The 15,505-nt window shown below is 45.8% G+C and overlaps 1 protein-coding gene across 1 annotated transcript in view; it reads left to right on the top strand.

Annotated features, from left to right (window-relative positions):
* Positions 1 to 14,945, top strand: part of SYAP1 (synapse associated protein 1) — a 31,081-nt gene extending 16,136 nt beyond the window's left edge. The window contains exons 9-13 of the mRNA XM_049767453.1: positions 1,581 to 1,720; positions 4,830 to 4,978; positions 9,299 to 9,357; positions 9,769 to 9,916; positions 14,023 to 14,945. Of these exons, the coding sequence (XP_049623410.1) occupies positions 1,581 to 1,720; positions 4,830 to 4,978; positions 9,299 to 9,357; positions 9,769 to 9,916; positions 14,023 to 14,150 (624 nt within the window). The 3' untranslated portion in view covers positions 14,151 to 14,945. The remainder of the gene's footprint in view (positions 1 to 1,580; positions 1,721 to 4,829; positions 4,979 to 9,298; positions 9,358 to 9,768; positions 9,917 to 14,022) is intronic.
* The last annotated feature ends 560 nt before the right edge of the window (positions 14,946 to 15,505 follow it).

Raw genomic sequence — 15,505 nt, 5'->3', positions numbered from 1 at the left:
ACCAGGCGGGTCTTCAGGGCCACGCCTGTTTAATCGGGCCCTGGTGGAAGTGGGGAGAGAAATTTCTCCCTATGCATCTACAAATTACAGAACTGCGCGTATTAAGAGTATTCCTTATCCTTATGTTTTGCGTATCCAGAAAGTCCATTTTGTATTCTGCCCTTTCCCACACCCTTACAAAGCTCATTTTTACTCCTTAACTCTCTCACCCCCCCCAAACATTACTAACCCACATTATTCTTTTTAACTTCAGTACTGCACAATCCTAATCACAGACCAAAGCCGTGCATTGTGTGTAACAACCCCAAACTGTTTCAAGAGACATAAAATGGATAGATATTTCTTTAGAATATTTTGTGTTTTTTCTCTGACAGCTATAAGTCTTACTAAGTGTTCTCTTATACAGTGACGATTCTAACCACTTTTTATCTTCTCTTTATGAGCTGTTCAACAAGGAATTTTGGTGAAAGAATCCCCCAGTTTAATGCTTATGATTCAACCATGTCATGGGGATTGTTGGACTTGTTCTTATGGCCCCCATATGCGCCAATAACACCACGTGGCATTGCTCCTTTTTTTGCATAGGCACATTAAAATGTGAAAATACTATACATATAAATAAGATCCTATCTAATAGAGATTGGAACACACAAATCTTTAGTGCAAAGGGACCTTACACCCTGAACATTGACATAACAACCTGGCACAGGCTTCAGAGGAAAGGGCATTTTCCATTCAGCCCTGAACCAGGGAAGCTATCCACGAAACATCTAGATTTGTCTATAACATCACCTGGAAGCAATCCTCTACCACAGAAGACCCTACCACTGCTCAGACATCGACCTGCTCAAAAGAGACTTCCGTTAACACTGAGAAGACTTAACAACAACGACCTGCTTACAGGACAGGGCTCCCTGCATTGCCCTTTAATGGTGAGGTGAAACGAGAGGACGCTCCACATCCTGACTTCAATGTAGGATATGCAGATTCCTGGATCTTTAATACAGAAACATGATACCAACAACAGAGACTGTGTGAAAAATAAAAGTGTGTTGGTACTACAGACAATGTCTTGGATTGGACTTGCTGGCTTCACCTCTTTTGCACAGCCACCGCCAGGCCTGTGGGGATGTGTTCCCTTTGCAGTGCACAAAGAGCACTGTTGTGGCCATCATGCCAAGTCGCTTGCCTGCTCACCCCAAGACCAAAAAAACCAGCCTTCTGCCTAGTTTGGCTGTGCGTGGCTGATGAGCTGATTTGCTTTGGATGCCAGTTATAGATCCTCAACCCTGCTACCCACTCAGGTTCAAGACGGCTCATTGAGCCCCACAGCCAGACCCTTCGCCTTCAGTATTTGAGGGCCAGAGAGTTAGTTCAGCATCCAAGGCAGTGGCCGTGATGCAGCCTGATTGACCCCAGTTCAATCCCCAGCATTACATAGTCTCTCAAGCAGTGCCAGGCCCAGCTCCTGAGCACAGCTGGTTGTGGCCCGACTTCCTCCAAGAAGGAGCTTGCCCTTCTTTCCACAGTGATGCTAATATTGTGATGTTCTGTGTGTTTCTCCGCATTTCTCACCTCAGGACAAGAGGAACTTTCTTCGTGATCCTCCAGCCGGTGTGCAGTTTAACTTTGACTTTGACCAGATGTACCCCGTTGCTCTGGTCATGCTACAAGAGGATGAATTGCTGAGCAAGATGAGATTCGCTCTGGTCCCCAAACTGTAAGTAGCTGCCAGGGGCCAGTCGAGCCACATCCTCTGGTCTCCGGTGGCCTCTCTGGGTGCCTGGGAGCAGGGCCGCATTCTGGAGTGGCGCCAGAGCACATGGGGAAATAGAAACTGGCGCTGCAGCCCTGTGGCATCTCCCTACATGGAAGTGCACACAGACACATACACACACACCCCACATACACACATATAGACACGCACGCAAATGTATACACATGTGGGGGCCGGAGAGATAGCATGGATGTAAGGTGTTTGCCTTTCATGCAGGAGGTCATCGGTTCGAATCCCGGCGCCCCATATGGTCCCCTGTGCCTGCCAGGAGCAATTTCTGAGCCTGGAGCCAGAAATAACCCCTGAGCACTGCCGGGTGTGACCCAAAAACCACAAAAAAAATGTATACACATGCATATACACAGTCACTTTCACACATGTACATGTATAAACAAATATGCTCACATGTGTACACACATCTGCACACAAACACAAAAACACAGTCACACATGCAGACACATACAGATTTACAGACTCTTTCTCAGACACACACGTGGTATCATGGGCAAGCATGGGCTTTCCTGGAATTTGGAGGTAATGAGCTGTTTTATCTAGGTCCAAAGGAAACCCCTGCCTTCCTACAGGTACAACCTTGGGCCCCACCCTGGTCCACTGGCTTACAGCTGCTCATGTTCCCACAAAAAGCAGATGTCTGTCTCTCCCCCCCAAACCCCTCGCCACCTCAGGTGCTTGTCTGGAGCACGTCCTAGATTCGGACTGTCTCCTCCGTCACTTGCAGCTGTGGGCCCTGCCATGCCTCAAGATCAGAGGCTGTGCTGTGTCTGAATCTGGGTGTAAGGGTGGGGTACTTCCTCTGCTACCCATAACATCTGCGGGTATGGAACTTTGTGTTCCCACACACCTGGCTGGTGGCTGGCCTCAGGCTGAAGAGAGCTGTGCCAGTTCTCCATGGTGCCAGCTGTCCCTGAGTGCACCTCAGACCTGGCCCCAGTGTGCAGTGAAGGTGTCAGATTCAACTCATGAGGCTCATTTACTATTATTGGTTTTGAGTTTGGGGCACACCCCTTGGTGCTCAGAAAGTTGATGGGCTCAGAAAGTGCTGCGGTGCTGAGAATCAAACTCAAGTCAGCTGCCTGTTGGGCAAGCACCTGCCCTGCGGTGCTCTGGCTTTGGCCCCACCTGGTGGCTGCTGTAGGACACACACTCTTCCCACCTGTCTGGCATGGCAAACGAGCCTGTTTTCCCAAGAAGCTGGGACCAGATAGGATCTTTAGGAATATTCGTTTAGCTTGGCACTTCCCCAGCCGTGGCTCTTCCTCCTCTGTGGATCCTCCTTCCAGTCCCTGCTAGTTCTGTCTCCAGACTTTTGTCTCCTTCCGGGAGAACGCTTCTCTCATCGATGCTGATCCCATGCTCCTTCCCCCAGCCTTTCCAAAGAAGGCAGTGCTGTATTATGTACAATACAGTGGCATTTCTACTTTCTGGCTGAAATCGCTGTTTTGAGCTTGGGTTGTAAACAAATTTTCTATCAAATCTCTTGCTCAGTTTAGTGCTCACAGTTCTATTGGTGTCAGAACCGCTCTGATTCATCTCTCTCCCAAAGGATAGCTCTTTCCTCTTAGCATTTAAGGCTGTGCCTTTTTGGAATATCTACCTCTTTATGATAGAAAAGGAGCCACGTTCTGGGGTTCAGGTAGACTCCACACCTGAAGGTTCCATCAGTGTAAAAACCTTTTGAATCACCCTGGCCCCAGGGGTGGGCCCTCAGCTGGAGCTCTTGCTCCAACAGGCATTGATTGGGCATTGACCAGTCTGGTTCCTGAGCATTCTTGACCCTTTCTTGCTCTGACTGCACTTTGACGTTGTTTCTGAAAGCTTTGGAGAATTGGTTTTACCACCTTGTGTTCTTCCCTGGCTTATCTCCAGGGTCAGAACTTGCATTTTTTTTCTGGTTTATTTGCTTGTCTCGGGAGATCCTTTGGACCTATAACTCGTCCATTCCACCTCCAACTTTAAATATTTGTCAAGTGTTGGCTTCTCTCTTTGTGGGCTCCTTGTTCTGTTTTAGGGAAGAGTTATAATTCCAGGCCCATGGGATAAAACAGCAAGTAGGGCATTTGCCTTTCATGTGGCTGACCCAGGTTCGATCCTCAGCATCCCATAGAGTTCTCCCCCATTCAGCAGGAGGGATTCCTGAGCAGAGTCCTGAGAGTAGAGCCACTGCTGTGTGCCACACCTCGAGGGTAAAAAAAAAGTTATAATTGCAATATTACTAACTTGGATAGACACACTATCTCCATCAAGCTGCCTTCTAAGTCCTTTGTATGTATTCCTATTATTCTTTGAGTACTTTCTTTCTGCCACAAAATAGTCCACTCTCCTATCCTTTTGCTGTTGGAACCCTGAAGAATGGACTGTGTAAGGTTACACACAAACCAAGAGCTGATGGCTGGATAAGCTCGTTACCAACAGGAGGCTTGTTGCTGTGGGCTACAGCAGAGACCATTCCTTTTATGATTGCAACTCCCTCCCCTTATCTCAAGAAAGCTGGCTTTGAATTAACGGGAATGGTTTCATGTCATCTGCTGTTTCCCCTGCATGTAAACAGTCTTCTGTTTTGGCCACAACCCTTTGTTAGAGTTGGACCCCATTGTTGCCCTGTCTGCTCCCCCATGGACACTTACCCCACTTGGGCATCAGAGCCCCCCACTGAGTTCTCTGGTTACCCCCACTCGATGTTTTATGGAGAGGAGAGATCCCTGCGGTAGCTCTGACTGATGACTCATGTTTGCCAGCTGTCCAGTATTTCCTTCCGCAAAGAACAATGCATAGCCATTTCTTCCCACTGCCTGCAAGAACTTCATTTACTAGGAACTAGAAAATCATTAGTAGGGTTCCCCCTTCCCACACCCCAAAAAAAGCCAGTTGTTTTTGGACACCCGGAGGATATTGTCTTCCTCTGAGACTGTCACTTACCTTTTGATTCAAAGGCTAAGGGGATACCCCTTTGCCTTGAAAGTGCTCCTAAAACCTGTCTCTCCCAGGCCCCTCTGCCCCAATAACCCACTACTCCTGCGTTTGTCCTCACCAGAGTAAAGGAAGATGTGTTCTGGAGGAACTACTTTTACCGCGTGTCCCTCATCAAGCAGTCAGCCCAGCTTACGGCTCTGGCTGCACAGCAACAGGCAGCCGCCAAGGACGAGAAGCCACAGGACACCGAGGCCAAGTTACCACTGCCAGGTACGGACAAGCATGCAGGACTGACCAGAAAGAGGAGCTTGTGTTGCTGAAGGACACTCCTGAGCTCACACTGGGGTGTGAAAAATGTACTTCCTGCCCAAGCAAATGGTCTTAGGGTGGCCCTCCCTCTGGCCCCGAGCATGGCTTCCTTGTGCTTGCCCTTCTGTGCCCTCTCGTCTTCTTTCCCCTCCCTTTTTCCCCCACCACTATGTGACTAGAACCTTCTTGCCCTCCCTCACGTAGTCTACCAAGTTTTCTGTATCTCATTTAACCTCATGCCCACCTCCAGCCCCCCACCATCCTGCATCCCTTAATGGTGTTTTGACTCTTGGTGGAGCAAACAGATCTATGACTGCTGCCCCAGGAAGCTCGAGCAACTCCTCAGTCTTCCACACCCCATGGGCAGACTCTGTGAAGGCACTTAGCATTTCTTGGAGTGCTCCTGGCATTACCCATGTCTGCCCTGCAGTCTGTCACACAGAATTCTACTCCAGGTTTCAAATCTCATGGTCGGGGCTAGGTACCACCAATCAACATGTTCCTAGAGGAACAATTGGGGGAGTGTGTGATAATATTGGCAATGGTTTTACGTCTAATAACAATGTACATCAGGCTATTTCTGTCAGATTGCTAGCACTGATCAGTACACATGGTATATAAGGAATAAGATCAACCAAATTTTAAGTGCTTGTGCAAAGCAATGCATCCTAATGGTTAGCTAGGGGCTAATGGACCATATAGGATCAAGGGGATATAATGAAATTGCTCACTTTGGTAAAATTTGGCATTGCCTGGGTTTGATCCCAGCCCTACATGATCCCTGAGGGATCACCAAGAACAACCAGGAGTAGCCCCTGAGCATTGGTGGATGTGGCCGCAAAACCACCAAAATGTTTCAGTTGTTATTGTTTTGGGGTTACACCCCATGGTGCTCAGGACTTTCTCCTAGCTCTGCACTCAGAGATCACTCCTTTCGGGGCCCAGAGGACCATCTGGGGTGCCTGATATCAAATCCAGATTGGCTATATGCAATGCAAGCGCCTTACCCACTGTACTATCACTCCACCACCACCCCCCCATCCTCACCAAATTGTTTGATTAAAAATACTTAATAAAGAGAAGAAGTACATGCTTTGCATGTGGGAGTCCTCAGTCCTGTCCCAGGCACTACCTCCCAAGCCCTAAACCAGGAGTAAGCCTTGAGTACTGCCAGACATGACCTCTTAAGTAGAGGCAAGCAGAGCTATTCTTCCATCAATTTTGTTGCACTAGAGTCAAAAGTTATTTTCTGGAGCCAGGGAGATTGATAGTATAGTAAGTTGGGCGCTTAGTTTACACATGGCCAACCCAGATTCAATCCCCAGCACCACATCTGGTCCTGTGAGCACTGCTAGGAGTGATCTTTAAATACAGCCAGGAGTCAGCCCTGAGCACAGCTGGGTGTGGCCCAAAGGACCTTCCCCCAAATAAAGACAGAGTATGACTTAAAAATTATTTTGTGTGATAGCACAGTGGGAAGGATGATTGCCTTGCACACAGCTGATCTGTTTTTAGGATTTGAGGCATCCCAGATGGTCCCCTGAACCTGTAGGAGTAATTCCTAAATGCAGAGCCAGGTGTAACTCTTGAATATTGCCGGGTGTGCCCCCAAACCAAAAAAACCCCACAAATATTTGCTGCCAAAAATCTTAAAATGTTCCTGCATCAAATATTATCACACCTTTAGAATATCTCCTTGAGGCCACCGACTCCACTCAGTGCTTCTCACATTCTCATTTGTGCTTCTCACAAATGAAGCCTGGGCTCAATCCCAACAAAAAATACTAAAGAATCCTCAAAAGAAAGGTTGCCACAGTATCGCCTGGCTATAAATATATTTTTACCCATATACAATTTTATTTTTAAATAAATTTGTGATTAATTTTAGCAATAGTTCAAAATGTCCCTGGGCTAAAAGGGAAAAGTTTTTTTTGCCAACTTAGGGTGCCTTTTTATTTGTTGTTTTTTTTTTACATATTGTTGACAATAATATTTTAGGTACATATTAACATAATATCAGGGGAATTCCCATCACCAAATTATCCTCCCTACACCTCCGTTCCCATCCTACCTCCCATATCCTCCTCCCTCACCCCCAGGACTGCGTGGTCCCCTCTGAGCCTAGTTTTCTACTTAGTGGTCCTACACCTGCTTTGGTCTTGGTACCTCCCTTGTTTCCTCCTCTAACTGGGAGGTGGTACTAGATAGTTCTAGTTATGTGGTTTTGTTTGAAGAAGAGAAAAGTGGTAAACTGGGGTAAAAATCAAATATATCGGCCCGGGCGGTGGCGCTAAAGGTAAGGTGCCTGCCTTGCCTGCGCTAGCCTTGGACGGACCACGGTTCGATCCCCCGGTGTCCCATATGGTCCCCCAAGCCAGGAGCAACTTCTGAGCACATAGCCAGGAGTAACCCCTGAGCATTACCGGCTGTGGCCCAAAAACCAAAAAAAAAAAATCAAATATATCGAAAATGGGTGGAGTCCTTCTAGAGGCTCTCATCATCAGTTTGAGAGACGAAGGGGAAAAAGAAGGTGAAACACCACAACAGTACAAAAAGAGGTGTCAAATAAAATGTCCAGTGAGCACTCCAACAATAAAGATAAACACCACATAAAAGCCATGGTCTTGAGATAAAAAAAAAACATGGGGCCCAGGGAGATAGCACAGTGGCGTTTGCCTTGCAAGCAGCCGATCCAGGACCAAAGGTGGTTGGTTCAAATCCCAGTGTCCCATATGGTCCCCCGTGCCTGCCAGGAGCTATTTCTGAGCAGACAGCCAGGAGTAATCCCTGAGCATAGCTGGGTGTGGCCCAAAAATCGAAAAAAAAAAAAGATAAAAAACATGGCAGGGCACCTAAAGAAAAAGAAAAGAAGAAAATAAATAAATAAATAAATATAAATGGAGACAACAACTTCAATAAGCATACCAAAATGAAGAAATCGACAAAACCTAGATAGATATAAGAAAAAAATTTGTTTTGTGCCTTTTTTCCCTACTGCACAGACACAGTAAATATTGGGGTCATTCAAAAAGGAATTCCCTTGGCCTAAGAGATACAGGGTTTCTCCACCCTTGGAGTATATTGTCATGGGATTAACTATAGACTCCGTTCAGGTTCCTTTACTCTCCCCTTGGTGCTTTCGTGGTGGTTGGAAGACTTCTGCTTCGTCCTGGGTGATAAAATCAGATCTTTGTATCTAGAGATCTCGGTATCTGCACAGGTCAAGGGGTGGAACTTATGATGAAGCCTTTCTTTGTGGTTCTAGAAGTTCTGTTCCCTAGTGTCATTTTAATCCGTCTTCTGTGTTTGGTGGTCTTGGTCTTTGCACTGATCTTAGGATGGAGTCTATGATAGCGTCTTTCGTTGTGTTTCCAGAAGACCCATTCCATTGCAATTGTCTCAGACGTACCTTTGGAACTGGAGATCATGGTTGTTGTGCAGGTCATAGCTCAAACCCTAGACTAGGGCTTTTTTATTGGTCACAGGATACATACAGTCCGGTCTTGGTTCTATCAGCCAGTCATCTGTAAATCGCGATCTTGGCTTTTGGACAGACCAAAGGGTGACAAGTCTTCTGATTTTGTCTTATCGTCAGCTGGAGGGGTAGGATAACCTGATCTTAGGTCAAGTTGTTCCCATTTTCCTCGTTGTCAGGATATCATATTAGAGCTGGCACTTGTTGGTGTCTGAGCAGTATTGAGGATGTCACGGGTGGGATTTGTTTCTTGTAGCTGTCATAAAGAACTGTGTCGTTTCTATGTCTGGGATCCAAGGTTCAAGGCTGGACAGATGGTGTCTAATCAGCTGGGGTCTAAGTTGGGTCCACATGACATATTTTCAAGGTGGAGATGTCTCTGTATTGTAAACAAATATGAGTTCTTATCCCTAGTAGATAAGAGCTTGTTTTTATATGTAAGATTTCCCCTTTTTTTAGTGTGTCTTTGCAGGGGGAATGGTGCTACATTATATTGCCAGTGCATTTGGGGGTGGAAAAAGAAGAAAATGGAAACAGGTCACACACCCAAAAAAGATAAAAATAGAAATAAAAATATATGTGCTTATATATATATATATATATATATATGGAACAAAGGTTTAAAAAAATGAAATAACAAAGTAATTAAAAGAACAAAACCTGGCTATATTTTTTAAAGGTAAAAATGGAAGGAATAATGTAATAAGTCATTTGTGAAAATTATTTTGTATCATTGTGGGTATTTTAGTTCTTATGACTATATATTTGAACCAATCAGTTATTGTCTCTTTTTTTCTCGTTTCTAGAGGCAGGGCGGCCCAAAACACCACCTGTTGTCATCAAATCGCAACTTAAAACTCAAGAGGTAATGAATACAGTTTTTCTTGTATGTAGTAGTGATTGTCTGCAAAGGAAAAGACTGATTATGTTAACTAGCTCAGGCGCTCACGGGTTATATCTGTCCTAAAAGAGGGGTCCCCTAATGGAAGAGTTAAGCACCTGCAGCTGAGATATGAGGCAGCAGTCATTCTAGAGGTGCTCATTGTGGCACCAGATAGACTTGATGGGTGAGCTCCAAGCTGTGAGTGAGCATAAGAAATTCTGGGGGTTACTTGTTTAGTTACCAAAGCTCCAGAGCTGGAGAACTCTTCTGGTTTGCCAGCCTCAAGTAAAGGAGCCTTTGCTCCTTTGCTGAGCTGCTTTTGCTGAGCATTGGGGCCCGGGCAGAGGGCTGGCCAGCCCTGAGGGAAGCATCCAGCAGTTCATTGCCTTTCAGGATGAAGAGGAAATCTCCACCAGTCCTGGGGTGGCTGAGTTCGTCAGTGATGCCTTTGACACCTGCAGCTTTGATCAGGAGGACCTGAAGAAGGAGATGGAGCAGCTGGTGCTGGACAAGCAGGCAGAGCCCATGGCAGTCCTCGAAGGTATTGAACAAGCTTGTGTCCCCTTGCTGGTCAAGACAAGCAGTCTGCTGCAGGGTTACATAGTGGCTTCACCACTCCTGCAGCCATCTTGCTTCTCAGGGCCCAGAGGGATGATTGTACAGGGTCTGAGGTGCATGCTTCCACCCTGATTCCCCCTACCACCTCAAGGTCAGCACAAGCACGGCCAGGATGGCTGAGTTACAGGGCCCTATGGATCCCAAGCAACTGCATCTTCGGGCGAACATATTCTTTTGCCAGCCTGGTCAACCACATATCTCCAGGAAGGGCCTTGAGGACTGTTGGAGAGTTTACTCCTTGGGGACATGGTGATACCAATACAGGGATTGAAGAACTTGCTTGGCATGCAGCTGATCTTAGCTTGATCCTCTGACACCACATTTCAGCTCCTGCGACCCACCAAGAGTGAAGTCTGAGCACCACCACTGTGTCTCCAAAATGAAACCCCCCTCATTGCTTCTCAGTGGTAGAGCACTTGTATTGGAGGTGTGGGGCTCTACTCCCAGCCGCAGTGCAGACAGTTGCTTCTTTGTTCCCCACTTAAATTGTACGTAAAGGTGGATGCTAGAGGCAACCAGGCCCTGCACCCCTGTGTCTAAAGTCTTCACAGAAATGGAGAGGAGAAGTAAGCCCAGAGATGCACAGGAATATATCTAAGACTCCTGACAGAGATCAGATGGATCCAGGCTGGGGATGGTTGGGAGCATTGGTGCTGCCCTCTACCCAAAGAGCTGGCACCCTGCTTGGTGTTCTGCAGCTGTGGATATGTTGTCTCACTGCCTGCTGCAAGCAATGAGAGCAATACCTCTGGGAAGGCACAGGCAGCCTTTGAAATACCTAAGTAACTTGGGGAAGAATGCCTCAAAGGATAGTGAATGCAGAGCAATTCCTGAGAATGGCAGGGACAGGTGCATTCTGGGAGCAGGGCAAAGAGCACCAGGTGAAAGCCAGAGCCTTGGGGAGGTGAGGTGGGTAACCCCATTGGCACACTGTGGAGGGAATTTGGACAGGAGAAGTGAGCAGAGGAGCCCTGGGCTGGCTCCCACTGAGTCTGCTCTCACCTAAAGCTGACTGCAGACCACCATGGGGAGAATTTGGGGCCCAAGTGTCACAAGTCTCAAGCTGATGTCACCGGTTCCTTTTTTACTACTGGCAGTGACTGAAGGAGCGGAGACCTCTGGGAAACTGAGACATGCCTTGGGTCAGGATTCTATTATATTTTTTAAAATATTATTGTGGAGAGTAGGATAATTGGACCACACCCCAAGTTGCTCCAGGGCTAGTCCAGCCTCTCCAAAGTGACCCCTAGAGATCCTCATGATCAAGTACCCTGGCCTTTCCGAATAAAGGATCTAGAGGAGCTGCCTGGCCATTCAAGTGGGCCTTGCTTTCTCTGCCTTCCTGGATTAGTTTCAGTCTGCACCCCTTTAATGGTTAGTGGTCAGAGGGGTCAGAGAGATAGTACAAACAACCTCCCAAAAGATTAGCTACTAGGGGCCAGGGAGGTGACGCTAGAGGTAAGGTGTCTGCCTTGCAAGCACTAGCCAAGGAAGGACTGCGGTTCGATTCCCCAGGGTCCCATATGGTCCCCCCAAGCCAGGGGTAATTTCTGAGCGCTTAGCCAGGAATAACCCCTGAGCATCAAACAGGTGTGGCCCGGAATAAACCAAAACCAAAACAAAACCAAAAGATTATTGACCAATTTCCCACCCACCCATTCCTTAAGGGTAATTTCACCTTGTCTCTCTGGGGTTTGTTTTGTTTAATGATTGTGGAGGAGGTGGGCACACCCAATAATGTACAGGACTTACTCCTGAATCTGCATTCAGGAATCACACTTGCTGGTGCTTGGGTGACTAATTGGGGTGCCGCATATCAAACCCAGGACCACCACTTGCAAGGCAAATGCCTTAACTGCCGGGTATAGCTCTGGTCCCCCCTTGTGTCTCTGTCCTCTGCCACCCCTACTATGGAGCTTAGTGACATTGCTGTTTGTCTATGCAAGTCTTTGGCGAGATCACTGCTCTGGGTGGTAAGCTGTTGGATTCTGTTTACTTTATATCTTCTGAATTTAAGGTTTTTTCTTGAAGAGATGAGAAGAGTAGTGAGAAAGATACTCAACAGGATGAGCACGTGCTTTGAATGCAGAAAGTCGAGGTTCCCTCCCCAGCAACACATGGTCCCTTAGCTCAGAACCAGCAATAGCCCAAGGTTTGTTTTTATTTTTTTGGTTTTGGAGCCATACCTGATGGTCCCTGGCTGTGCACTCAGAAATTGCTCCTGATAGCCTTGGGGATGCCAGGAATTGAACCCGGGTCCCTCTCAGGTCAGCCTTGTGCAAGGCAAACGCCCTGCTGCTGTGCTATCTCTCCGGTCCCTTATAGCCCCTGAATTGTTTTGTTTTGTTTTGGGGCTACACTCAGTGATGCTCAGGGGTTATTTCTGGCTATGAGCTCAGAAATCGCTCCTGGCTTGGAGGGACCATTGGGGATGCCGGGAGATTGGACCTCGGTCCGTCCTAGGCTAGCACTTGCAAGGCAGACACCTTACCTGTAGCTCTACTGCTCTGGCCCCAGCCCCTGAGTATTATGATATGTGACTCTAAACAAAAGTAAGGCAGGGTGGGAGGGAGGAAGGAAAGGAAAGGAAAAGGAAAAGGAAAGGAAAGGAGAAAGGAAAAAGGAAAGGAAAGGAAAGGAAAGGAAGGAAGGAAGGAAGGAAGGAAGGAAGGAAGGAAGGAAGGAAGGAAGGAAGGAAGGAAGGAAGGAAGGAAGGACAGACTTGTTTCAATAAGTGTGATATGTGGACAATCCATGGCCACACGTACAAGTCCTCAGCATAGAAGCAGAAAGTGGCCTTTATAAGGCTCAGTAGGAATCGGGATGTGAGCTCGATTGAGACCCATGAGAGGTGAGGCTTTAGTAAGACATTGCCTGGCTTCAGACCCTGGGCTCTATTGCTCTCTCCAGAGACCCCTGGCAAGGCAAAGAGACACAGGCTGGGAACAAGCAAACCTGGTTATGTTCTTATGTGCATTGCTGTCATCTGTGTGGTTCTTTGACAAATCAGTTTACCTCTCTCAGCTTCGTTTCCCACCAGTAAAATACATCCAGTGTTGCTTTTGAGTCCTTGGACCATTCAGAAGAAAGAGTCACATGCATAATGCAGTTAGTTCAGTCAAGTTATTCTAGGGGGCAGAGCAATAGTGTAGTGGGTAAAATGCTTGAGTTGCACACAGTTGACTCTGATTCAATCCCCAGCACCCCATATAGTTCCCCAATCCCTGCTAGAAGACCCCTGAAAACAGAGCCAGGAGTAAGCCCTGCTCTTAGTTGATTATGGCCCCAAAACAAAATGAAACATTAGGGCAGGGGTGGCGAACAAGTTCGACACAAAGAGCCAAAATTTTAAACTGTGAGAGTCAGAGAGCCACACCACACAGTGACCTGCCAAAACAGACAAACACTCACACAAAAGCATATAATTTTAACAATAATCTATTAAACACATTGCATTTTGAATGAAGGTAAAAATCCTGTTCGCCACCCCTGCATTAGGGGTTTTTTTTGCTACCAGTTGAAGTTAATTAACACTACTAGATAATAATTACTAAATAATAATTCACTAAAAGGAAAAGTAGACCTACATAAAGCAAAATAGAATGCCAGACTTACTGGTGACACCTGATAGCTGTGCATCTGTATTCAACAAGTTCCTTATCCTAATGTGTTTGATTTGGGTAGCTATTAAACTTTATTTAGTTTTGGGACCAGAGAGATAGTACAGTGCTAAGGTGCTTGCCTTTTGTGCAACCAGAGTTCAGTCCCCAGCAGCATCATACATGATTCCTGGAGCTCTGCTAGGAGTGACTTTAGAGCACACAGCCAGAAGTACACACTGAGCATTGCCCGCTGTGGCCCCAAAACAAAACCAATTGATTCAACTTCTCTGAGCATACACTTAACTAGCCCAAGACATGACAAATTCTATATGATTCTAGTACCTTCATCAGTCATTCTAAGTGACAGACTTCTGAAAAGCAGCACAAGGCATTCAGAGATGATCTTTTTATCATCTGTTTCTTCCAGAAGATTCTGCAGACTGGGAAAAAGAACTACAGCAAGAGCTTCAAGAATACGAAGTCGTAGCAGAAGCAGAAAAAAAAGATGAAAATTGGGATAAAGAAATTGAGGAAATGCTTCAGGAGGCGGACTAATTGTTCTGAAATAAAAAGCATCATCAATAATATTGTGTAACTGACATCTGGACAGTTATTGAACCAGAAGGCACATATGTAATTCAAAATTAACTCTTTATTCAAGCTAAAACTTGCCTCTTTTATATCAAAAAGTATAATGAAATCAGTTATTCTAATATTCTGAGGGATGATTTTGGTAATATTTCTTTAATATATATCTGTTTAGTGGTGCTCTTATAGTTGTAATAGACATTTTTTGGGGGACAGGGATTTGGGCCACATCAGACTTTTTCAGGACTTAATCCTGGCTTTATGTTAAGAGATTACTTCTAGCATTATGCAAGGTACCATATGCAGTGCTTGGAATCAAAGCTGGGTCAGCTGCATAAAAAGTAAGCGCCTTACCCAATATACTAGCTCTCTGGCCCTGATATGCATATCTTTGCCACAGAAATACAACTTTTTTGCTTTTCGTTTTTTTTGTTGTTGTTTTTTGGGCCATACCCGGTGACGCTCAGGGGTTACTCCTGGCTATGTACTCAGAAATCACTCCTGACTAAGGGGAACATATGGAACGCCAGGGATTGAACCGCGGTCCATCCGAGGCTAGCACTGGCAAGGCAGATGCCTTACCCCATGCGCCACTGCACCGCCCCAGAAACACAAGTTTTTGAGTTCTTTTTCTGGGAAGTCAAAAATACTTTATCATTTACGTTAGGATTCCTAAACATTAGTACTTAGTGCATTGTTGTTGACAAACATACCTTAAGGTACTTAATAAATTGCTACTAAGATGACCAAATTGTACCAAAGAACTTAAAGCACTTTCAGAATTACCACTAGCTATTTTCTAAAATTCCACCGCAAGCCAATAAATAAACTAATTATTTCTGATCTTAATGGTGTAAACCTATCAAATTTGTCAGGGAAATTACCATGGAAAACAATTTTCCTCTGGAGACTTTTTCTTTTTTTTCAATTAACATGTATTGTCACCCTCAAGTTTTGCAGTATGAGTTTGTAGAAAGCAGGACTTTTCATCCTTTCAGTATAAATGATCTTCAGAAACCCATTTACAGTCTACATTACACTTGTATAAAAAGCCAACACAAAATTATTTTGGCTTTTGTCTTTCTAAAATCATCCCATTCGTGTAAGATTGTGTTGCTCTGAACACGACTGAGGGCTCATCTTTTGACTCTGTTCTATTGGTATTCTGTGATTTCACTAAGCCCTTGCCATAGAATCTGGTTCAGTTTGAGTGCGTTAGGCTCAGGAGATGGCCCCTTGGTAGAAAAGAAGGTTCTGAGTTCTATCTCTAGCACCAACGCCAGAAAAGTTAATTACTCTAAGAATAGTCCAAAAGCATTTGC

Source organism: Suncus etruscus, chromosome X (assembly GCF_024139225.1).
Source record: "Suncus etruscus isolate mSunEtr1 chromosome X, mSunEtr1.pri.cur, whole genome shotgun sequence".
Lineage (NCBI taxonomy): Eukaryota > Metazoa > Chordata > Mammalia > Eulipotyphla > Soricidae > Suncus > Suncus etruscus.
Note: the sequence above shows the minus strand (reverse complement) of the source record. Positions and strands in the feature narration are given on the sequence as shown.